Raw genomic sequence first — 24,585 nt, 5'->3', positions numbered from 1 at the left:
TTTTAACAGTCTGCGAACGTTTTCAAAGTGCTTGCTAACCATGTAACAGGCGGGACGTGAGAACCAGCCCGTTAGTCATCTAGTCATGTGGGAAACCGCATAAAAACAACAGCCAGGCTGGCCGGCAAACTAGGACTATCGTAAATCTGCCAGGCGGATTCGATCTAGCGCTGGCGCGACTCCCTGAATCCCGGATGAGATACGTTAACGCTCGGATATCCAAGCGGGCCCACTCTAACACCAGAGATCTCTTAAACAACTGAAGAAAAGTATGTATTGTGGTAAAACACTTGTTATGTAGTTTGTTCGATAAGGTGCTGATTTACTTCTTTGAAGTAGTTTGGCTAGGGAACAAGTGCAGAAGATGTGACGTGCTCTATAAATGATATAGCTATTGGTAATTTTCTAAAGTCAGAAGATAAATTTCAGAAAAGACAGTTGTCATCGTCCACACTCTTTCCTTTTGTACGATCGGAGTGTGTTATCTCCTAATCTCAGCCCTTCTGTTACTACAATATTCGCCCTCTTCTCTTTGCAGCATGCTAGCAATCAGTTTTTTCAGTACCCCTTAGAGGAAAATATAATTAGATTAGTATAATATTGTTTTTACGAGAAACCATTGGAAACCGACGGGAGAAACGCATTGAGGAGGTTGAAACGCGGTTGGAATCCAGCTTCGTCTCCTTACAAAGGCAGTGTGGATTAGAGAATTTCACAGACATTCGTACGTGACAGAAGCACGTATCATCATCAACATCCGAAGAAATATTTCAGGAAATGAATTCGATACGAAACGTGTCAGATTGGAAATGTTCAAAGATCTAAATCGTTTTGATATTCAGTTGCCTCTGTGGCCCGACTTTCCCAACAGACAGTGTTTATTCCTTTTCAGAATTGTAATGATGCGAATATGAGCAGTCTGGACGTTGCCTGCAAGGCGCCGCAGCCCGGTAGCCTGTCATTTCTGGCTGGGGCGTTCTGAATGACAGAGCGTCAGAAAACGCGACCCACAGTGAAACAGAGTTTATAAAGCACTGCAGAGTTTATAAAGAAACTGCATCAGTCTCTCCACGGCTGATTTATCGTAACAAGATGAGCGTCCGGTTCCTCCAGAAAGGTAAGTTTAAGTTCTTTCTTCAAATGGATAAGTAACAATTCTGAAGATTTTTCGCGATCTGCGTCTACGCTAAAGAGGCGTGTCCACCATTTCGTGACCGTGTTACGTTACGCTGTTACTTTTGTAAAATCACTAGCTTCTTGTAGCAATATTTTTCTATTGGTGTTGGGACCGTTGGCCACTAATTTACAAGGCACGTTAATACTCGTCTCTAGTCAAGGTAAAGCGGGGCACTCAGTTACGTTCACCGCTGTCGACAAGGCATTAAGACAGAGGTAGGCATAGAAAAACAAAAGCTATTTGCCCATTCTTTCATGCACCTCTTTTTTTAAGGAAAGACATCACAAGAAAACACTAATACCGAATGAATAATGGAACTGTTCTCGATGTCGTCGATTAGCAATCATTATTAGACTTACAAAATACAATCAAACGACCCTGAAAGAACCACATGAATTAAGAAAGTGTTATCAAGATCCATTTTTGTATATCTAGAGCAAATTTAATTGCTGTCATCGCAGAATATATCAAGCGTTCGGCCAGAGCATTATGACCATCTGCCTAATAGTCGGTATGTCCATCTTTGGCACTGATAAAAGATGCGACGCGTCGTGACATGGAAGCACTGAGGAGTTAGTAGGTCGCTAGACGGAGTTTTCACCACATCTGCAGACATAAGTGAATCTCTTTATTTGAAGGACATCGTCTTTACGCCAGTGACTGTTGTAAGTTTTTATTACACTATTGCAATTTCTGACTTAGGCCATTATCAAGTGCTGACTTTATGTGTGTGTGTTGTTTGGGGAAGAAGACCAGACAGCGAGGTGATCGGTCTTATTTGATTAGGGAAGGAATTTGGCCGTGCCCTTTCAAGGGAACCATCCTGGCATTTGCCCGGAGTGATTTAGGGAAATCACGGAAAACCTAAATCAGGACGGCCGGACGCGGGATTGAACCGTCGTCCTCCCGAATGCGAGTCCAGTGTCTAACCACTGTGCCACCTCGCTCGGTGCTGACATTATGGCTTTAAGCCATCTCAACGTAATGTAAGCTTTACATTACGTTGACATGACTTACAGCCATAATAACAGCACTTGATAATGATCTAAGGCCGAAATTGCAATAGTGTAATAAAAAACTTATAACCTTCACTGGCGTAAAGATGATGTCCCTCAAAAAAAATTTTATGACTGTGAATCCCAGCTACAACAAGTTTATTCAATTTCCTTAAATTCCGGCGAGAAGGGCGATGAGCACTGGCACCACGTTGAGGCACATCAAAGATGTGTTCGATCGGGTTCAGATCTGGAGAGCTGGGGGCCAATAAATCAACTGGAATTCGCGATTGTGTGACATGGCGTATTATCTTGTTGAAAAATGCCACTGCCGTCGGGAAATATGATCGTCGTGAAGGGATGTAGTTGGTCTGCGACGAGTGTATGATACTCCTTGGCTGTCATGGTGCCTTGCACGAGCTTCACTGGACCCATGGATGCCCACGTGAACGTTCCTCAGAGCATTAAGGAGCCGCCACCAGATTATCCCTGTCTCGCCGTACATGTGTCAAGCAGCTCCTTCCCTGGTAGACGACAAATTCTCGCGCTTCCATCGACCTGATGAAGAAGGTATCGGGATTCATCAGACCATGCAACGCTCTGTCACTGCGCCAAATGCCGATGGTCTCGAGCCCATTTCAGTCGTGGTTGCCGATATCGTGGCGTTAACATTGGCACATGCTTGGGTCGTCGACTGGAGTGTTGGGTGCACTGTGTGCAGACACATTTTTACTCTGCCCAGAATTAAAGTCTGATGTTAGCTCCGCCACAGTTCGCCACCTATCCTGTTTTACCAGTGCGCCCGGAGTACGACGTTCGACATTTGTACTGAAGGTGGCCGCCCAACGTCACGACGTCTGGACGTGGTTTCACTGTACATGGGCAGGGGCGACAATGTGCAGTAGGTCAGCACTTGTAAGTGGGCATCCAGGGCTGCCATTAAATGACAGAACAGGAAACTAGATAAAATAAAGAGAATATATTTGAATGTACTGTATACAAGGGGCGTGCCTAGCGTCGGAAGTTACCTGATTTAGGTCAGTCTAGGAACCCGAACAACTACCTGAAGTACGCAACGGAAGGGGAGGAGGTTCATGTAAACTTACGTCGGTGGCCGGTCGTGAAACGCAGAGCCGGAGGTTCTGCCACCCACGAAAGACGTCTGTTCTGCATCTACATCTATATCCACATGGTTACTCTGTAATTCACACTTAAGTGCCTGGCAGAGGGTTCATCGAACCATTTTCATACTGCTTCTCTACCATTCCACGCTCGAATGGCACGTGGGAAAAAGGAACACCTAAATCTTTCCGTTCGAGCTCTGATTTCTCTTATTTTATTATGGTGATCATTTCTCACTACGTAGATTGGTGTCAACAAAATATTTACACATTCGGAAGAGAAAGAAAACCGCCTTTGTTTAAGTGACAGCCACCTCAACTCGGCTATCACATCAGTGACACTCTCAGCTCTGTTGCGCGATAACACGAAACGAATTGCCCTTCTTTGTACTTTTTCTATGTCCTCCGTCAAGCCTATCTAGTAAGGACCCCATATTACGCAGCAATATTCCAGCAGAGGACGGACAAGTTTAATGTGGGCTGTGTCTTTAGTGGGTTTGTCGCATCTTCTAAGTGTTCTGCCAACAAAGCGCAGTTTTTGTTTCGCCTTCCCCACAATATTATTTATGTGGTCTTTCCAATTTAAGTTGCTCGTAATTGAAATTTCTAGGTATTTAGTCGAACTGACAGCCCCTAGATTTGTGCGATTTATCGTATACCCAAAATTTATCGGATTTATTTTAGTACCCATGTGGATGACCTCTCAATTTTTTTTGTTTAATGCTAATTGCCACTTTTCGCACCACACAGAAATTTTCTCTAGATCACTTAGTAATTGGAATTCATCGTCTGATGATTTTACTAGACGGTAAATTACAGCGTCATCTGCGAACAGTGTAAGGGGCTTCTCAGATTATCACCTAGATCATTTATATAAATCAGGAGCAGCAGAGGGCCTATGACACTACCTTGCGAAACGTCGGATATCACTTCTGTTCTGCTCGATGATTTACCACGTATCACTACGAACTGTGACCTCTCTGAGAGGAAATCACGAATCCAGTCACACAACTGAGATGGTACTCCATATGCACGCAATTTGATTAATAGTCGCTTGTGAAGAACGGTATCAAAAGGCTTCTGGAAATCTAGGAATATGGAACCGTTCTGAGATCCCTTGGGGACAGCACAGCTCGAGGTCTGGATCACAAGAGAGAGAGGCAACTGTGTTCTGCACTGCGGAACGCTCCAGCGTCCACATACGTAACCTGTATCCCACGCACGATATTGGCTAAAACTCATGGCATGAATTCACTAGCAGTTTCAGCAGAGGGCTCAAGGCGTCTCTTGTCAGCAGCTTTAACTGGACAGAACTTCCCCATATCCGAAAGACAGTCAAGTTGCGTTACGTAGGCACAGTCGAAGCTGCTATGGGAGAAAACTTGGGCCTTTGAAACAAATTTTTAAAAACCAATTCCCTAAAATATTCCTTGACTGTCTACCATCCTGTACATGCCACGTGTTGAAGACACTCATCACAGCACTCCTCGAACACCCAACAGGTCGTGCAGTTTCCGAAACGCTCGTTTCAAGCGTCCGGGCCATAACAATATGCCGCCAATCAAATTCAGATAGATCGCACGCCTTCCCCATTCTACGCACGGCCTGCACGCTGACTGATACTACACGCAGCGTACGTGTGTCTGACTAGCAGTCATTCCTCGCCAGGTGACGCTGCTACTGCCTGGACGAGTTTATATCGATAATAGGCCATGGTCGTAACGTTCTGGCTGATCAGTGTATTTCTAACAATAAAATCGACGAAGCCTCTAAGAGGAGGTGTTGCATTGGTCGATAGCGTGTAAACACAGCTTACATTTTTCGTTTAAGAGACCCAGCAGTCTGTACGTATAGCTTGGAAAAAGTTGATATCTTTCTCCAGCAGATCGTAGATATATTTCTATAGTCCCGTCTAGTAAGAACAAAATGTGCGCACAGGAATCCAGACTAGGTGTGCAGCTTTTTAGCAACCAGAATTCAGTAAGCTGGTTTCAATAATGACGCATCGACAGAAGTAAATACAACTTCGAAAAGTGATAAAAGTGTTCTGTATACTCAGGACTTTCATGTCAGCGGGTCTTAGATTGTTCGCTGAAGACCCATTTCAGAGATGCTCGTTCCCAGGCATCAGGCCATATCAGCCATTTTCCAACATTGTTTATGTCAGTCGATGTCCTCATTTGGGATCCATATCGTCACTACTACGTAAATGTATATGCAAATTTAATACTCTTGGGGTATTGGAATGCAGTTGTAGGAGAAGACGTAGAAGGAAAGCTTACAGGACTATTTGGGTTTTGTACTAGGAATAAGACAGGAGAAAGACTAATTGAGTTCTAGCAAAAATTTCAGCAGATAATAGCGAATACTCTGTTCAAGAATCACAAGAGGAGGTGTGCTTGGAAAATGTCTGGTGATACGGGAAGATTTAAGTTAATTTACAACATGGTAGATAGACATTACGAAATCAGATAATGGACTGTAAGCTGTATCCAGGAGCAGATATAGACTCCGATCACAATTTAGTAGCGATGAAGAGTAGGCTAATGTTTAAGAGATTAGTGAGGAAGAATCAATAAGAAAAATGGCATAGGGAAGTACTGAGGAATGAAGAGATGACCTTGAAGTTCTGTAAGGGTGCAGATACAGCAATAAGGAATAGCTCAGTAGGCAGTGCAGTTGAAGACGAATGGAAATCTCTAAAAAGGGCAACCAGAAGTTGGAATGAAAAACGTAGGTACAAAGGAGGTAACTGCGAAGAAACCGTGGGTAACAGAAGAAATGCTTCAGTTGATCGATGAAAGAAGGAAACACAAAAAAATGTTCAGGTAACCAGGAATGCAGAAATATAAGTCGCTGAGGAATGAAATAAATAGGGAGTGCAGGGTAGCTAAGACGAATTGGGTGCATGAAAAATGTGAAGAAATCGAAATATAAATTATTGTCGGGAGGACTGACTCAGCATATAGGAATGTCATTATAACTTTCGGTGAAATTATAAGCAAGGGTGGTAACATTAAGAGTGCAACGGGAATTCCACTGTTAAATGCAGAGGGAAAGAGCGGATAGGTGGGAAGAGTACACTTAACGCCTCTTTGATGGGATGGAGATTAAAAGAGCTTTCGAGGACTTAAGATCAAATAAGGCAGAACAGATAGATAACATTTCATCAGAATTTTTAAAATTGGGGGAATGGGCAACAAAACTGCTATTCACGTTGGTGTGAAGAATGTGTGAGTATATCGATGTACCAACTCACGTTCGAAAAAATAGCATTCACACAATTCCGAAGACTGCAAGAGCTGACAAGGGCGATAACTATCGCACAATCAGCTTAAAAGCTCTTGCCTCCAAATTACCGACAAGAATAGTGTAGAGAAGAATGGGAAAGAAAATTTCGGATGTGTTAGATGACGATCAGTTTGGTTTAGGAAAAGTAGCAAGACTGAAGAAAAATCAGGACACGTTCAAAGGATCTGTCGACATGCAGAAAGTGTTAGACAACGTAAAATGGCGAAAGAAAGATGTTTGAAATTCTGAGAAAAATAGGGATTCGCTATATGGAGAAACGGTAATATACAACATGTAGAAGAACGAAGAGGGAACATAAGAGGGGAAGACTAAGTGCTCGGATTAAAAAGGGTGGAAGCCGGAGATGTATTCTTTTCCCCCTACTGTTGAATCTATACACCGAAGAAGCAACGAGACAAATAAAAGAAAGGTCAAACATAGGCCTTAATTTGAGGCAGAAATTTCTGAGAATGTACCTTTGGAGCACAGCATTTTATAGTAGTGAAACTTGAACTGTGGGATAACCGAAACATAAGAGAATCGAAGAATTTGAGATGTGGTGCTACAGATGAATATTGAAAATTAGGTGGACTGATAAGGTTAGGAACGAGGAGGCTCTACACAGAATCGGAGACGAAAGGAATATGTGGAAAACACTGGCAAGAAGAAGGGACAGGACGTTAGGACATCTGTTAAGACATCAGGGAATGACTTCCATGGTAGTAGAGGGAGCTGTAGAGGTCAAAAACTGTAGAAGACTAATATTGGGGTACATTCCACAAACAATTGAGGATTTAGATTGCAAATGCAAGTCTGGAATGAAGAGGTGGCATTGGAGAGGAATTCGTGGCCGACCGCATCAAACCAGTTAGGAGACTGATGAAATTTAGAATTTGTGGTAAGGCCTAAGGGACCAAACTGCGGAGATCATCGGTCCCTAGGCTTACACACTGCTTAATCTAACTTAAACTAACTTACGCTAAGGACAACACACACACCCATGCCCAAGGGTGGACTGCAACCTCCGACGGGGATAGTCGCGCGGTCCCTGACAAGGCTCCCTAGACGGCACGGCTATCCCGCGCGGAGAGACTGACGACTCAAAAAACAAAAAGAAGTCGTCGTAAAAATGGCGCCCGCTTATATATTTCCCTGCAAGTTCGTTTACATCCGTATGCCTTGGGGCTAGTTGCAGTGCGGCAGTAGCTCGCCCCACACGCAAGTAGAGGCACGCGTATAGGTGCGTACCTTTTCCTCAACATGTACGTTCAAGTGACTCCATTCACACCTATAGGGTGTTTCAAAAATGACCGGTATATTTGAAAAGGCAATACAAACTAAACGAGCAGCGATAGAAATACACCGTTTGTTGCAATATGCTTGGGACAACAGTACATTTTCAGGCAGACAAACTTTCGAAATGACAGTAGTTACAATTGTCAACAACAGATGGCGCTGCGATCTGGGAAACACTATAGTACGATATTTTCCACATATTCACCATACGTAGCAATAATATGGCGTAGTCTCTGAATGAAATTACCCGAAACCTTTGACAACGTGTCTGGCGGAATGGCTTCACATACAGATGAGATGTACTGCTTCAGCTGTTCAATTGTTTCTGGATTCTGGCGGTACACCTGGTCTTTCAAGTGTCGCCACAGAAAGAAGTCACAGGGGTTCATGTCTGGCGAATAGGGAGGCCCATCCACGACGCCTCCTGTATGTTTCGGATAGCCCACAGCAATCACACGATCATCGAAATATTCATTCAGGAAATTAAAGACGTCGGCCGTGCGATGTGGCCGGGCACCATCTTGCATAAACCACGAGGTGTTCGCAGTGTCGTCTAAGGCAGTTTGTACCGCCACAAATTCACGAAGAATGTCCAGATAGAGTGACGCAGTAATCGTTTCGGATCTGAAAAATGGGCCAATGATTCCTTTGGAAGTAATGGCGGCCCAGACCAGTACTTTTTGAGGATGCAGGGACGATGGGACTGCAGCATGGGGCTTTTCAGTTCCCCATATGCGCCAGTTCTGTACATTGACGAAGCCGTCCAGGTAAAAATAAGCTTCGTCAGTAAACCAAATGCTGCCCACATGCATATCGCCGTCATCAATCCTGTGCACTATATCGTTAGCGAATGTCTCTCGTGCAGCAATGGTAGCGGCGCTGAGGGGTTGCCGCGTTTGAATTTTGTATGGATAGAGGTGTAAACTCTGGCGCATGAGACGATACGTGGACGTTGGCGTCATTTGGAACGCGGCTGCAACACGGCGAACGGAAACCCGAGGCCGCTGTTCGATCACCTTCTGCACTAGCTGCGCGTTGCCCTCTGTGGTTGCCGTACGCGGTCGCCCTACCTTTCCAGCACGTTCATCCGTCGCGTTCCCAGTCCGTTGAAATTTTTCAAACAGCTCCTTTATTGTATCGCTTTTCGGTCCTTTGGTTACATTTAACCTCCGTTGAAAACTTCGTCTTGTTGCAACAACACTGTGTTCTAGGCGGTGGAATTCCAACACCAGAAAAATCCTCTGTTCTAAGGAATAAACCATGTTGTCCACAGCACACTTGCACGTTGTGAACAGCACACGCTTACAGCAGAAAGACGACGTACAGAATGGCGCACCCACAGACTGCGTTGTCTTCTATATCGCCGGCCGCGGTGGTCTCGCGGTTCTAGGCGCGCAGTCCGGAACCGTGCGACTGCTACGGTCGTAGGTTCGAATCCTGCCTCGGGCATGGATGTATGTGATGTCCTTAGGTTAGTTAGGTTTAAGTAGTTTTAAGTTCTAGGGGACTAATGACCACAGCAGTTGAGTCCCATAGTGCTCAGATCCATTTGAACCATCTTCTATATCTTTCACATCACTTGCAGCGCCATCTGTTGTTGACAATTGTAACTACTGTCATTTCGAAAGTTTGTCCGCCTGAAAATGTACTGTTGTTCCAAGCATATTGCAACAAACGGTGTATTTCTATCGCTGCTCGTTTAGTTTGTATTGCCGTTTCAAATATACCGGTCATTTTTGAAACACCCTATATGTTCACACTGGGCGCCTCTACGTTCCCACACGGAAGTAGAGGCGCCCAGTGTGAACACAGGTGTGAATGGAATTCTCGAATCACATGTTGAGGAAGAGGTACGCACCTGTTCGCGTGCCTCTACTTGCGTGTGGGGCGAGCTACTGCCGCACTGCAACTAGCCCCAAGGCATGCGGATGTAAACGAACTTGCAGGGAAATATAGAAGCGTGTTGGGTAAGCACAGTCACACAGCAAGTAGGTGCCAATCTCATAGGTGAAAAGCGTTCACGCACGTTCCCACAACTCCACCAGGCCGCACTCTGTCTCGCTATTACAGTGGATTAACATTGGGAATGCCGTCAGTTCAAATTCTCGTCCAGCCATACAGATTTAGATCTTCCGTGATTTCTCCAAATAGCTCCACGCAAATACCGGGATAGTTCCTTGAGAAGGATACGGCCGATTTGCTTCCCCATCCTTTCGTAATCCGATCCTGTACATCCATCTCTAACGACCGCGTTCTCGACCATCCTTCCTTGATCCTTCCTTCCGTCTGTTGGTGGGCATTGACCACAATGTTTTAGTTCATCAGTGTAGATAGCTCTGTGTGGTCAGGGTGTATTCGTGCGCCTGCAAAGTATTCGTTCATTTGAAAGCAGCTAGCTTCTTGCTATACTCGCATATTATGCAAACGCGACATACCACAACAAAATCAAATACTAGTGCCACATTCAATTTTGCATATAGACAAGATTCTATATTTAAATATAAATTCTCATTTGTTGAATGTAGCGTGACTACATTTTCTGGAACTTCAAACAAACCTTAAGTGAATCAAAATTCAAAATTAATTATTCAGCGACATAAAACACTCCGAAAACACTGCCACAGTAACAGAACGTGTTTCTCTGCTTGCAGATAATTTCAAGTTATACGTGGAACACATCAAACAATTAATTGGTCCCCGGAAATTCTTACGTAGTTAGATCTGGAGCACTGTAACCTATTATTGGAAATTAGTAGTTTAGTCCATCCCAACGCAATACGCCATCGCCAAGGTACTGTGCATTTAAAGTGAATCGCACAAGCTCCAGTTTTCCTTTCGTTCCCGCCTGTACGAAACTGACGGTCCTCAAAAACATTCTGGTACACTTTCGCTGACATATATAGCACCATTAAATTAATTAATATGATTCTACAGAATAATAATTGGTTGGAGATGCCTTGTTCAAGGAGTGTATGCGATGAAAAGATGGAAAAATGTCGGCATGGCTCAGGGATGGCGCTGATATCAATAGCATCATATTTCACTCAAGATAGCATATCCTGCGCGATAATGCAAGTTCTGTGTGGAAATGAGAAGAAAAATATTGGTTTATTGCCGGCCGGTGTGGCCGTGCGGTTCTAGGCTAGAACCACCTGACCGCTACGGTCGCAGGTTCGAATCCTGCCTCGGGCATGGATGTGTGTGATGTCCTTAGGTTAGTTAGGTTTAAGTAGTTCTAAGTTCTAGGGGACTGATGACCATAGCTGTTAAGTCCCATAGTGCTCAGAGCCATTTGAATCATTTTTTATTGTTTTATTCGTTAGATTTTTTAAACTGATCAACCTAGGTAATTTACGTTCAAATCGATGCAGTACTTCAGTATCGAGTTCTCATGAAATTATTTGTTTTAGCCTTACGAATATCCACCCTAAGCTTATAATGTGTCTGTTTAATAATTATCAACAATCAAGGGGCGCCAACTAAGGCAACAGAAGAGACCGCAATACTTTCGAGAAGAATGGGAATCATTTACCCGTCCAGCCGTTAGGCTTTGTGCCGTTTCCCTACAACTATTAAAGCGAATGACAGGATGGCGATATCCTTCCCCGTCCTTGTCCTATTCGAACATTTGCTTCGTTGACTGTACGTTAAATCCGTATCTCTTTCGTTTCTTATTTTACTTTCTCACGCGACAATACTTTTCTTAAAGATGATGCACGTAATGGACGTGCTAAATTATTAATCATACATCAAAATATTCATAAATTACGCAACGATCGACGTTTAAGTGTGTGTAAAATATTTTGAATGAAATGATCTTCAGTGTCTGTAAAATAATTTTTATTAAAAGTTACGACTGGTTTCGCGTCAATCCTCAGGTGATCTGTACAACATTAGTTTTTTTTCACGAACAATTCTTAACAAAGGTCAGAAGCATAAACGGATACTGAAAATTAGTATTATACAGGAATACTTGAAGAGTGCTCACACAGATTCTTTTTAACAAGTCAGAGTAAAGTTAACTGCCTCAGAGCCACTCCCCATCATTTACGTCAAGCTGTAAACTAATAGGGCTCCTAAAACGGTAGGAATTGGAAATTTTTGGTAAGGTCTTACGGGACCAAACTGCTGAGGTCATCGGTCCCTAAGCTTACACACTACTTACTCTAACTTAAACTAACTTACGCTATGGACAACACATACACCCATGCCCGAGGGAGGACGCGAACCTCCGACAGGGACAGCCGCACGGACCGTGAACTGCGGTAGTCCATACTTAAAATAAAGGGCGTAGCCGAAACTATAGAAATAAACCTGGATAAAAATCAACACGTTTAAACAAATCTGTAGACTAATAAGGTACCCAGACAGTTTCAAAATCTGAACCCAAAAAACGAGCCTTACCGTGCCACGTGCAGGAAGGTAGTTGAGCGACAGCGGTCGAGGCAGTCCTGACCGTTCTGCAATGCCGCAGATGTTCACAGATGGCATTAGAAGCGACGAAAACAAAACCGTCGCTATAGAAGGCATCAAGGATGGGGTTAGGCTGTAATTGTGCTAAACTATTAAAAATATGTAACACAGTATATAAAAGACTGAGTCCAGTTTATAAAAAAAAACAAAGCGAACATTTAAAATGTAAAATATTAAGAAAGAACGAGTGGTAGTACAGATTCCGTCTTTCACAAAAACGATGTCATATTAGTAGACAAACGCGAAGGACTAATCTGGGAAGCTAAAGACCTGTTATGATAAAACAGTGGGCTGTAGGAGTAGGGCCTATCTGTTTAGATAGTCAACATTTGCTAAAACACCCTTGTGTTGCAGATCTGTCTGCGCATTCGAGGTAGAATAAATTAATCTTTTTGGAGCAGAACAAAACTCGACTACTTCCAAAACAAGAGTATTGCCTTTGCTTTCGCAATGTAGTCCGTGCATATTCTCTCGGATGTCCATAATAAGGTGACCAGTTTTGTGCAAATGCCCGCTTAGTGCCACCTTTGCGCTGGAATCATTAATGTGCTCTCTAAAGCGCGTCCTGAAGTTTCTTCCCGTCTGTCCTATATATTTAAACACAAAGGAATCCCACACATTGGCTGTGAGATGGGACTGCCTTAGAGCAATGAGAAAAGTTGAAAATTCGTATTGGCACGGGATTCGAACCCATGTCTCCTGCTTACTAAGGCAGAGGCTCTGACCATTGCGCCATCCGGTCACACAGGTCATCGCAACTGCACGGACCATCCTAGCGCCCCTCCCGCCAGCCCCAAAATCTCAACTACTAATATATTACAGTGAAATGAACACCCTTAGCTGCTTACAGATTTTCATCTGTCCCCGTTGACGTATGTCAACGCCTGTAAGCAGCTAAGGGTGTTCATTTCATTGTAATTTCATTATAACGAGCTGCATGGTCACCGATGGTATCTGTTCTTCAGGACATGTCCGAAAAACAGATGCCATCTTAGTATATATACTAATGTATTGCCCCTTGTCCGTTACCCGCGTTACTCGTGGCATTTCACGATTTCCGTAGGATCTCTTCAGTGCGGATGCATATGAGGCTCGAACTCTTACGGGAATCGGTGAAATGCCGCGAGAAATGAGGACAATGTGCAAGCGGCACTTCATTGGTAGTGTGTGAATAAATTTTTTTCTCGGTGTGTGTGATTTTAATTAATAAATACTGTGCCCCAATCTCGGTTATTTCCGGATGTGAAACGTTTTTCAGCATTGGAGTTAGTGAAAAAAAAAATCTAGAACGTGAGGGAGGGCGTGAAGAGGGGGGGAGGAGAGGGGGGGGGAGAACCTATGACACGTGGCACGTGATTTGTTTACTTGACAGAGAATGAAAGATTGTCAAACCGCATAGTCAAAGAGGCTTCAAATAACGAATGGGTTGTATTTATTCTTCGACACATCGTTTTGTGATTGCTACAAATATTTATCATTGACTCGGAGTAATGAAGTTGCCAACAGTGACCCTCAACAAATTTCCAGTACCGATCTCTTATGCAACGTCGGTATATACTGCGCGGCCAGTAATCTATTCCAGCAGACGATGAACGAAAATTAGAAGTAGAGTCTCCGTCTGACTGTGGTTAGCAGAACGTCAGAAATTTAAATGGATATTCGATAAAAGAGCTACATTTCTCTAACTGCTGGGACGAACGTCGAAGTGTTACATAACTGTACTAAAAAGCCTTTGTGCATTTCTGCTCGACCTTTAGTGTAATCATCTATAAGGAACGCTAAGTGGAAACGCACGAACGATACCACTGGGAAATGCTTGTTTTCTCTGTAAACTGTGGACATAGTCAGGTCACAGATTTATATTTAGAATAGTATCGGGTTTCTAGCGAAGGTTTCTGAATAATTTACTTTTACTAGTTATGTGAGAAACAGTGATTAAATCTATTAATGGAAGTCCGTATTAATTATAACGTGGGTGACACCAGTTCCTCTGAAGCTGCCATACAACATTTCTCCAGAATTTCTGTTAGAGGTCACATTCACAATTTTCCAGCTAATATTTGTTATCGTTAGTCCGGAAGATGAAGACGTGTTTTCCCTGAAGACCATTCTTGCTGAACGGACTCACTTGCATTCGACTTATGTCCGGGCCAAATATCTCATGAAATAAGCGTCAGACGAAAAAACTACAAAGAACAAAACTTGTCTAGCTTGAAGGGGGAAACAAGATGGCGCTATGGTTGGCCCGCTAGATGGCGCTGCCATAGCTCAAACGGATAGCAACCGCGTATAAGATAGGAACCCCCATTTTTATTACATATTCGTGTAGTACTTAAAGAAATATAAATTTTTTAGTTGGACCACTTTTTTCGGTTTGTGATAAATGGCGCTGTAATAGTCACAAATATATGGCTCACAATTATAGACGAACAGTTGGTAACAGGTAGATTTCCTATATTAAAATACAGAACGTAATTACGTTTGAACATTTTATTTCGGTTGTTCCAATGTGATACATGTATCTTTGTGAAATTATCATTTCTGAGAACGTGTGCTGTCACAGCGTGATTACCTGTAAGTGCCACATTAATGCAATAAATGCTCAAAATGATGTACGTCAACCTCAATGCATTTGGCAATACGTGTAACGACATTCCTCTCAACAGCGAGTAGTTCGCCTTCCGTAATGTTCGCACATGCATAGACAATGCGCTGATGCATGTTGTCAGGCGTTGTCGGTGACTCACGATAGTAAATATCCTTCAACTTTCCCCACAGAAAGAAATCCGGGGACGTCAGATTCGGTGAACGTGCGGGCCATGAAATATGCTATTCATTACCACTTGAACCTCACGCGAGCTATGTACCGGACATCCACTATGTTTGAAGTACATCGCCATTCTGTCATGCAGTGAAACTTCTTGTAGTAACATCGGTAGAATATTACGTAGGAAATCAGCATACATTGCACCATTTAGACTGCCATCGATAAAATGGGGGCCAATTATCCCTCCTCCCATAATGCCCCACCATAAATTAACCAAAAATGTTCACATGTGTGTGGAATCTTATGGGACTTAACTGCTAAGGTCATCAGTCCCTAAGCTGACACACTACTTAACCTAAATTATCCTAAGGACAAACATACACATCCATGCCCGAGGGAGGACTCGAACCTCCGCCGACAACAGCCGGAGGTTCGAGTCCTCCCTCGGGCATGGGTGTATATTTGTCATTAGGATACATTAACCCGCCATGGTCGCTGATGTTCCATTTGTCGCAGCTATCGTGGATTTTCCGTTGCTCAGTAGTGCATATTATGCTGGCTTACGTTACCGCTGTTGGTGAATGACGCTTCGTCGCTAAATAGAAAGCGTGCAAAAGAACTGTCATCGTCCCGTAATTTCTTTTGTGAACAGCTGCAGAACTGTACACGACGTTCAAAGTCGTCGCCATGCAAATCCTGGTGCATAGAAAAAATACGGTACGGGTGCAATGGATGTTTATGTAGCATTCTCAACACCGACGTTTTTGAGATAGCCCATTCTCGCGCAATTTTTCTGTTACTGATGTGCGGATCAGCCGTGACAGCAGCTAAAACACCTACGAGGGCATCATCATTTGTTGCAGGTCGTGGTTGACGTTTCACATGTGGCTGAACACTTCCTGTTTCCTTAAATAACGTAACTATCCGGCGAACGATCCGGACACTTGGATGATGTCGTCCAGGATACCGAGCAGCACACACAGCACACGCCCGTTGGGATTTTTGATCGCAATAGCCATACATCAACACGATATCGACCTTTTCCGCAATTGGTAAACAGTCCATTTCAACACGGGTAATGTATCACGAAGCAAATACCGCCCGCAATCGCGGAATGTTACGTGATACCACGTACTTATACGTTTGTGACTATTACAGCGCCATCTATCATGAAGCGAAAAAAGTGGTCCAACTGAAACATTCATATTTCTTTACGTACTACACGAATATGTAATAAAAATGGGGGTTCCTATTTTTAAAAACGCAGTTGATATCCGTTTGACCTATGGCAGCGCCATCTAGCGGGCCAACCATAGCGCCATCTGGTTTCCCCCTTCAAGCTAGACAAGTTTCGTTCTTTGTAGTTTTTTCGTTTGACGCTTATTTCGTGAGATATTTGGCCCGGTCCTTATCAATGGCTCACCCTGTATATATATGTGTGTGTGTTTCGTGAAATATCTTAATGAAAGTAGCATCACATTTGATGAGATCGTAATCAATGTGCTATCTGTTCTGAATATCAATACCAAACCCGGCAGGAGGTGGCAGATGTAATTTTAATAAGTCCTGATGGCAAAAGGCTAAACATACACCCCCTCCTCCTCCTCGTCTCTTGGCAGGTCCCCGGAGCCGTACACGGAAAGTGAACATTCGCGCGCCGAGGATCGACGCCTCGTGTTTCTGTGTGTGCCGTCGTTTTGTGGTTAAGTGGTTCAGTGTTATTCGTTTTGTGCACCTATGTTCACGTGTGACAATTTTCGTCTATGTCTGTGTCCAAGTGTCTGAACAACTTTTATCTTGGACTCCATGTATTTTAAAAAGTGTTTATCTCCGTTTACATGTGCACCGTATTTTTATCTCACATTGTCATCATTTGTATCTTTTATGTTTCTCTGCGGCCAATGAGCGGCGTAGTATGCTGCTTCTGGCCTGCTTGTAAACAGGTTTGAAAATAACAATAAAGAAAAAAAAGGCTAAACATATTATCTGCAGAGAAATCGAACACTAGGTAGAAAGCAACCAGGAGGAAGATGAATTTGGGTTCCGGAGAAATGCAGGTACACAAAAGGCACTACTGACCCTACGATTTGCAGAAAGATAAACCTTCATTTATAACATCTGTAGATTAAGCAAATTCTCCTGACAGTCTTGACTGGAAAGCATTCTATGCAGTTCTGAAGTTATCAGTTATAAATGCAGGGGACGAAAGATTATCAGAACTTGTAGAGAAACTGACTGAGTTTTGAGTTAAGGGGGGGGGGGAGGAGGGGAGTAACTGAGAAGGGCATTACTCAATAAGTGCTTTGAGCGGCCAGTTATGGAAACAAAGGAGCAATTTCAAAAAGGAGTTACGGTTCACGGAGAAGCACCTTTGTTTCTTTATTGGCATGCGCCCTGCGTCCTCAGTGATTTGTAGAATGTATTCAAAGCTCTGCCTTCCCCTACGGTTTTTAGCCTCTACAGCTCCCTCTAGTACCGTGGAGATTATCCATTATGTCTTAACACATGTCCTATCAGACTGTCCTTTCTTCTCGTCATTGTTTTCCATATGGTACTTTCTTCGCTGATTCTGAGAAGAAGTCATTCCTTATCTTAACAACCCACCTAATCTTCAACAGTCTTCTGTAACACCGAATTTCAAACGCATCTATTCTCTTCTGTTTCAGTTTTCCTGCTCTCCAGAATTCACGACTATACAATGCTGTGCTACAAACGTACACTCTCAAAAATTTCTTCCTCAGATTAAGCTCTATGTTTGACACTAGCAGGCTTCTCTTGGCCAGAAATGCCCTCTTTGCCTGTGTAGCGAATAACGCCAGTGCAAATTTTTTGAATGTTACAGAATTTACATTTGTATCACAAAAATGATAGTGACTCCCACTCCCTCCTCTCCGACCACTGCGGATATACGGATTGAGGTTATGACATGTTCGATATGCCTGCCATCATTGGCGATTTTGTGCCGCAGATGAATAGTGAAATTCTGCATTGAAATGTTGGAATATTGATGCTGCCGATGACCTCCTGAATGGCTGTTTTCAGCTCAGTAATTATTTTGAAGTTATTGCTGTACAACTTAGTTCAATATAGTCGCACAAAAGAGGAGTCACATGTGTTCTGATCCGGAGGATATGCGGCCAATAGACGCCCTTGCCAGTGGCCTCTGGGTACCCCAGAGCTAGTTTGTGGTCCCCAGACTGCTCCTAAAGGACATCAGACACTCTCCTGCTTCGATCAAGCCAAGCTCCGTCTTGCATGAAGCACATCTTGTCGAAATTATGGTCACTTTGGTTAATGGGGATGAAATCATCTTCCGAAACCTTCACGTACCGTTCGGTAGTCACCGTGCGCGTCAAGGAATATCGGACCCATTATTCCGTGACTGGACATTGCACACTACACAATCACCCGTTGAGGGTGAAGAGACTTCACGATCGCAAAATGCTGATTCTCGGTCCCTCGAATTCGGCAAATTTGCTTATTGACGAACCCATCAAAATTCGTCGCTAAACCAAACCATGAATGCGCATACGACACTACTGGCCACTAAAATTGCTACACCAAGAAGAAATACAGATGATAACCGGGTATTCATTGGACAAATATATTATACTAGAACTGACATGTGATTACATTTTCACGCAATTTGGGTGCATAGATCCTGAGAATTCAGTTCCCTGACCAACCGCCTCTGGCCGTAATAACGGCCTTGATACGACTGGGCATTGAGTCAAACAGCTTGTACGGGTACAGCTGCCCATGCAGCTTCAACACGATACCACAGTTCATCAAGAGTAGTGACTGGCGTATTGTGACGAGCCAGTTGCACGGCCACCATTGACCAGACGTTTCAGTTGGTGAGAGATCTGGAGAATATGCTGGCCAGGGCAGCAGTCGAACATTTTCTGTATCCAGAAAGGCCCGTACAGGACCTGCAACATGCGGTCATGCATTATCCTGCTGAAATGTAGGGTTTCGCAGGAATCTAATGAAGGGTAGAGTCACGGGTCGTAACACATCTGAAATGTAACGTCCACTGCTCAAAGTGCCGTCAATGCGAACAAAAGGTGACCGAGACGTGTAACCAATGGCACCACATACCATCACGCCGGGTGATACGCCAGTATGGCGATGACGACTACACGCTTCCAATGTGCGATCACCAAGACGTCGCCAAACACGGATGCGACCACATGATTCTGTAAACAGAACCTGGGTACATCCGAAAAAATGACGTTTTGCCATTCGTGCATCCAGGTTCGTCGTTGAGTAAACCATCGCAGGCGCTCCTGTCTGTGAAGCAGCGTCAAGGGTAACCGCAGCCATGGTCTCCGAGCTGCTAGTCCATGCTACTGCAAACGTCGTCGAACTGTTCGTGCAGATGGTTGTTGACTTGCCAACGCCCCCATCTGTTGACTCAGGGATCGGCACGTGGCTGCACGATACGTTATTGCTGTGCGGATAAGATGCCTGTCATCTTGACTGCTAGTGATACGAGGCCGTTGGGATCCAGCAGGCCGTTCCGCATTACCCTTCTAAACCCACCGATTCCATATTCTGCTAACAGTCATTGGATCTCGACCAAAGCGAGCAGCAATGTCGCGATACAATAAACCGCAATCACGATAGGCTACAAACCGGCCTTTATCAAAGCCGGAAACGTGAGGGTACGCATTTCTCCTCCTTACACGAGGCATCACAATAACGTTTCACCCGGCAACGCAGCTCAACTGCTGTTAGTGTATGAGAAATCGGTTGGAAACTTTCCTTATGTCTGCAAGTTGTAGGTGTCGCCACCGGCGCCAACCTTGTGTGAATGCTCTGAAAAGCCAAACATTTGCATATCACAGCATCTTCTTCCAGTCGGTTAAATTTCGCGTCTGAAGCACTTCATCTTCGTGGTGTAGCAATTTTAATGGCCAGTAGTGTAATTCCCATCATGCTCGGCGGCCAACCGTGCAGTTCAAACGTCCTAACGCCAACCGTTCAGAAGTTATGACATTTTACTTCATATAGTTCAGTAATTGTCACCCTTCACTTGCACTGTTTTAATGGCCTACTAAGGGTGTGAAGGAAATCCGTGATACCAACATATTGGCCTCCCGTGGTTAGATTTTCTGTGTGTTCTCTGAATGACTTCAGGTGATTGTGAGTACATTAACAACCCTATGACCAAATTTTTCTCTTCCTTGGACAATCCAAGCTAACCATCCCCCTACAAGGACCCTGATGTCTTTGGAACATTGAACTGTAAAGTTTCCTTTTGTTTTTCTTAACATTTATTTGTAACAATCTGTTTAGAGGGGTAGTGCCTAATCAACGAACGACCTATTATTCGGTGCTTCGAATAAGTCACAACATCGTGTAATAAGTTCCTGTAATGTTTGTATAAATCGTGCATCTATAATGAGTTTGCTGTTTCCTTAAGCAGCTGTGCACAGCTCAACTTACTACATCGCTGAAATTGCTCGGCGTGATGCCCCCAGCTACTTCATCAAAGAAGCAAAGTTCCTCCCACTCGCGATGCGATCGATGGTGCGAGATGGGAGTCTGACGCAACGTTGTGCACAAAGGGCGGCTGCGGCGTGGTTTGGCATTGCCTATGTTCGCGTGTGCGGCGCAGCTCAAAGCCCAGGAGCGCAGGGGTAAGCGCAGCTCAGGACGGCTCAGCCGCGGGGCTTAGCCGCTGAATCAGCATGGCCGCAGAGATATAGCGAGGCAGGGACAATGATAGGGCGAGCGGGGTAAGGCGGAGAGAGAGAGAGAGAGAGAGAGAGAGAGAGAGAGAGAGAGAGAGAGAGAGAGAGAGAGAGTTATAGCATTTACGTAGTAGCACAAAATACAGAAGATTCTGTGGACCCATTTACTGAAATATCGATTTCCTCTGGTGAGGAGGTCACTTTAAAAATAATTTACTGTGCATGCGTAAATTTCTTCAAGGTATGCAATTCCCTCATTTAAGAAAAGAGAAAAAAACCTACCAACAGTGACACTCAACATGATCACACATTGAACTAGTTAGGTCTGATGGGGCTTTATTCTTACAGGAAATTCATGGCACCCGAATCAACGTTGGAAGACAGACATGACAACCAAACCTCAATATGCAAAACATCGTAAGGACACGAAGTCCAATAATATAACTTACGAGCACGGCTCCCCCCGCCGTAGGTTCGAGTCCTCCCTCGGGCATGGATGTGTGTGTTGTCCTTAGCGTAAGTTAGTTTAAGTTAGATTAAGTATTGTGTAAGCTTAGGCACCGATGACCTCACCAGTTTGGTTCCATAAGACCTTACCACAAATTTCCAATTTTTTTTATAACTTACGAAAAATTTGATACTGCAGTCATATCAATCATGCTGAACCATCCGATGATATTAACTGTAGGTTTCATGAGTAATAATATAGAAGGACAATACTTTTCAAACATCAGCAACCTTTCTCATGCACACAGATCGCGAAACTGGCCATGCATAGTCAGGACGTAGCATGAAAAGTCAAAGCACATGTAACTCCAAAGACAACACCAAGAAGACGACCAGTCGATATAAATCATGGCACCCAAAGATAATTAAAAATGAAAACAACCATAAATACAACAACTGTAGTGTAGTCATAAGTTGTAATGGTTCAAATGGCTCTGAGCACTATGCGACTGAACTTCTGAGGTCATCAGTCGCTTAGAACTTAGAACTAATTAAACCCGCTTCCAGACTATAGCGCCTAGAACAGCACGGCCAGTCCGGCCGGCATAGTCATAAGTAAAAAATAAACAAAAACAATAATCATCAATTACCAAAAACAGTTTTTTCTGCTATCTGGTAATGATAATAATGTAATGAAAGTAACTCACGACAAAAATTTTTGGACCAAAATTAAAACAAGGGTGCCAGAGTATGTATAATTCAGTGTATCTCAGCCCGCTATTGTGGCCAGGCCATTCTAGGTGCTTCAGTCCGGAATTGCGCTGCTGCTACGGTCGCAGGTTCGAATCCCGCCTCGGGCATGGATGTGTGTGCTGTCCTTAGGTTAGTTAGGTTTAAGTAGTTCTAAGTCTAGGGGACTGATGAGCTCAGATGTTATGTCCCATAGTGCTCAGAGGCATTTGAATCTTTTTTTTTTCAGTGTATCGCATGTCCCAACAGACAAGGGCATAGGAACACATAATTATGATTACAGTTCGCAATAAATTACTGACAAACCAACATCAACATTGAAATAAGGAAAAAAGAGTAAAAAAATGCAAGGTACGCACTGCTACAATTCAATAGCTAAATAAAATGTTCCTTAGTGATAGTATCCAGAAAACCTGTTAACAAAAACATTATTTAATTTCCATATGTGTGGCTAAAATAATGTAGCACTCATATCTAACCTATAGTCAAACACGACTTACATGGAATACATGTGTGAGATCAATATGGGACATTAGACAAGTAACTAGCGAGCTTACAAAAATTATTCAAAACCAAGTTAGAAACAGGGTCATCAGGTTTAGGTAATTAAGCGTTGTATTGAATGGGATGAAGTGTGTGATCAGTAAAAGGATAACTTAAAAGTATAAAAACAGAAATACGAAAACAGTTTTTAGTCGCTACAACCCATTAACGCTCTTAAATAACTATCCACAGCAGAAACCGAGACACCTCAACTCCGATAAACCATACATTCACCACTAAGCAGTAATATAACATCTCATATTTTAAATGAGAGTCACGAATTGGTAATATGACTCATCAGCATGAACCGTCTGTAATGGTAACAAAAATACCAATAAAATTATCAAGAAATGCAAAGAGCGTAGTACACATACATGGTAATAGACAAGCTTAAATAATCCAAAGCAATACTATAAGAAGCATAGAAGTGAAGAAAGACAGAGGGTAATGAGCCTAAGAATGTGGAGCATATAAAACAGTATCACAGTAAAATGTATCAACAAAATGATCACAAAATACATATGATCTGTCATGATGGTATAATGTCACAGTGCCGTAACATAAAGGCTAAAAATTACACTAAGAAAGGAGAAAGATAACTAGAATTACCTTTAAACGTGTACCGTCTATATTATAAGCAAACAGATGGTCAGTGACCGAAAACAGTAGCAAATTAATAAATTTTTCTAATGCAGCCAAGTGACATCAGTTTCCTGAAATGTATATCCGCTGATGAAAGTTGCCTGAAGAAAGCATTTCAGGTGTTTTATTCGGTACTGCACGAGTTAAAAGCAGATAGGATGCTTAAGTCGTTCATTATCTTATGGAAGCTGAAGTAATTGAAGTGAATTTTACAAGCACTTGGCTTGCACACGCTTGTGTGTGTGTGTGTGTGTGTGTGTGTGTGTGTGTGTGTGTGTGTGTGCTCGCGCAAGCGTAACTCTTGTGATAAACTAAAATATGTCTTCAACTATTATACAAAAGTAAGTTAGAGCATTTAGTTATTAAGAAGTTTAAATAGTAATTAATAAATCATATAAACGTAGATTTACTGCAACAGACACTCCCTACACCAGTAGCAGACATTAGTTCCTAAAATACTATTTCTAAAAAATTACAAAAATCATTAGTTAGCTATAGGCTGGCCAGATTTCAAAGATAAAAGGACCAAGTCACTTGTGGTTATACTTTACACCTAACTTTATTGCTATACTTACGCTTACCGTCGTTTTATTGTTTTGTTTGGAGTATACGGGCGCTGAACTATTGAGGTCATTAGCGCCCAGTCACAATTGTAAGAGCACATAGAATCTAGTAAAACTCAAGGGGGGGGAGGGGGGGGGGGGGGGGGAACACCAGAAAATTCTTACAAAAATGCAAATAAAATAAGTGAAAGAGTTAGATGTCTTTGGACAAGCCAGTCAAAGTAATAAAACGACGAACACGAGCTGCTGCTCGAGCGTCATCAGCTAAAATATCCTGTAAAGTAGATGGCAGAGACAGGACAACACGAGATTGACTAAAACGGGGACACGACAATAAAACATGGCGCACCGTCAATGCATGACCACAAGGGCACTGCGGGGCTGGGTCACCGGAGAGCAGGTAGCGGTGGCTAAACCGGCAATGCCCAATCCGCAACCTGGTCAGTAGGACTTCTTCTCGCCGAGGTGGTCGGGAGAAGGTTGTCCAAGCAGTTGCGAACGGTTTTACGGCCCGGAGCTTGTTTCCTTGAAGTGGTGACCAAGTATCCCACCACAGTGACACAAGCCTCTTACAAACAACCCCACTAACGTCAGATGACGGGACGCAATGGGAGGCTGGCCGATGCAGGAGGACTGCTGCCTTGGCTGCAGCATCAGCAACCTCACTCCCAGGCACTCCTACATGGCCGGGAACCCACAGAAAGCTGACAGGAGAGCCATCATCAGCAAAAGAATGGAGGGACTGCCGGATCCGTTGCACCAAGGGATGGACCGGATATGGAGCTCCAAGGCTCTGAAGAGCACTGAGTGAATCAGAGCAG

At 43.5% G+C, this 24,585-nt stretch overlaps 1 protein-coding gene across 1 annotated transcript in view; it reads left to right on the top strand.

Moving 5' to 3' along the window:
- The first annotated feature begins 1,079 nt into the window (after positions 1-1,079).
- The window catches only part of LOC126305734 (pyrimidodiazepine synthase-like), an 87,913-nt gene continuing 64,407 nt past the window's right edge, over positions 1,080-24,585 (top strand). Inside the window, exon 1 of the mRNA XM_049992043.1 lies at positions 1,080-1,117. Within this exon, the coding sequence (XP_049848000.1) occupies positions 1,093-1,117 (25 nt within the window). The 5' untranslated portion in view covers positions 1,080-1,092. The remainder of the gene's footprint in view (positions 1,118-24,585) is intronic.

The sequence above is a fragment of the Schistocerca gregaria genome, chromosome 1, assembly GCF_023897955.1.
Source record: "Schistocerca gregaria isolate iqSchGreg1 chromosome 1, iqSchGreg1.2, whole genome shotgun sequence".
Taxonomy (NCBI): Eukaryota; Metazoa; Arthropoda; class Insecta; order Orthoptera; family Acrididae; genus Schistocerca; species Schistocerca gregaria.
This window is presented reverse-complemented; position numbering and strand designations above follow the sequence as displayed.